Source organism: Vombatus ursinus, unplaced genomic scaffold (genome assembly GCF_900497805.2).
Source record: "Vombatus ursinus unplaced genomic scaffold, bare-nosed wombat genome assembly UNPS02014894.1, whole genome shotgun sequence".
NCBI classification, from domain to species: domain Eukaryota; kingdom Metazoa; phylum Chordata; class Mammalia; order Diprotodontia; family Vombatidae; genus Vombatus; species Vombatus ursinus.
Window position 1 is genome coordinate 3304160 of NW_020954672.1, and position 1360 is coordinate 3305519.

A 1360-nucleotide genomic window follows, 5' to 3' on the forward strand; every position below is an offset into this window, starting at 1 on the left:
ACTCCTTTCCAGTCAGAAACATTTGACTTGGATCTGACAGTAGAAGGGTGGATGACAGGACTGGAGTACCCAGGTGAACACTGATTTAACCTTTCTAAGTATCAGTTTCNCCTCCTTTCCAGTCAGAAACATTTGACTTGGATCTGACAGTAGAAGGATGGATGACAGGACTGGAGTACCCAGGTGAACACTGATTTAACCTTTCTAAGTATCAGTTTCTTCATCTACAAAATAAAAGGTTAGATGAAATGACGTCCAGGGTCCCTTCCATTTCCAAATCTTCTTAACCTGTTCTCACTGATTCTTTGTCTTTCAGAGACGAGTGGTGCTGCTGTCCCAGGAAATGGATGCAGGAATGAAGACGTGGGAGCAAAAGCAGCAGGAGAAGCGGCAGGAGGAGGAAAATAAACAGCAAAACCTGCTCAAGCCCAAAGGGGCTTCAATGAAAGGCCCGTGAATCAATAAAGCAAACCCCCTCCTCCAGCCCCCAGCTTTCCTTCCTGTTGTTTTTGGTGTTCTCTTCAACAGCTCCAGGCTTCCCCCAGTTCTGCAGAGGAAGAAGAAAAACACCATCAAGGAGGGGAAAACTCTGGGGTCACTTGTCTAAAAGGGTAGTTAATGCCCTTGTCCCTGGGAAGCATTGGGAGATAGTGATAGAGAACTTGGAATCTAAAAACCTAAGTTCAGTCCCTTGCTCTGCCGCTGACTGCCCATGGGACCTTGGACAAGTCACTTAACCTCTATTGGCCTCAGGTTCTTCATCTGTAAAATGAGGGGGTGGGGCTAGATGACCTCTAAGATCTCTTCCAGCTCTGGATCAATGATTCTATTATCCCTGGTTGCAGTCCAACTGAGCTAAACAAAAGAGAAGCCAGTATCTTCCCACCTCAGGATAACACAACTGGCCTATATCCTGTATTTTCAAGGGAACCATGCCATGTGAACACAAAAGTAGGAGCAAGGGCTGCCCTGGATTTGGCTAGGAACCCAAGCCTTACAGAATCAAGGCAACTAACATGCCTCCAATTAAGCAGTAATAAATGCAATTAATAATAAACTCAGATTCATATCTTCCCCATAAACCACTGATCCAACCTGTCTAGGGTACTGTTAACCTTGGAGGACATCCTATGGTGAGACCAAAATGAAAAGCGGAGCCAAGACACCTCCATTTCTGGCTATTGGGAAACAGGCCACAAGTTCACTAGGTGTAACATGGAGGAGAAAGGGATGTAGTAGCTGCAAGGAAGGTCTAGGGCAGCTCTCCCTGGTCGGTCACACCCTGCCTGAGGGAGATGCTTGATAAATCTTAACGATGTACAAATACAAGTCTTAAAGTGGTTATGGTAGTGTTCTTGCC

At 45.8% G+C, this 1360-nt stretch overlaps 1 protein-coding gene across 1 annotated transcript in view; it reads left to right on the top strand.

The window, feature by feature from the left end:
• Positions 1-490, top strand: part of MRPL52 (mitochondrial ribosomal protein L52) — a 3361-nt gene extending 2871 nt beyond the window's left edge. The window contains exon 5 of the mRNA XM_027843064.1: positions 317-490. Within this exon, the coding sequence (XP_027698865.1) occupies positions 317-457 (141 nt within the window). The 3' untranslated portion in view covers positions 458-490. The remainder of the gene's footprint in view (positions 1-316) is intronic.
• Positions 491-1360: the final 870 nt, after the last annotated feature.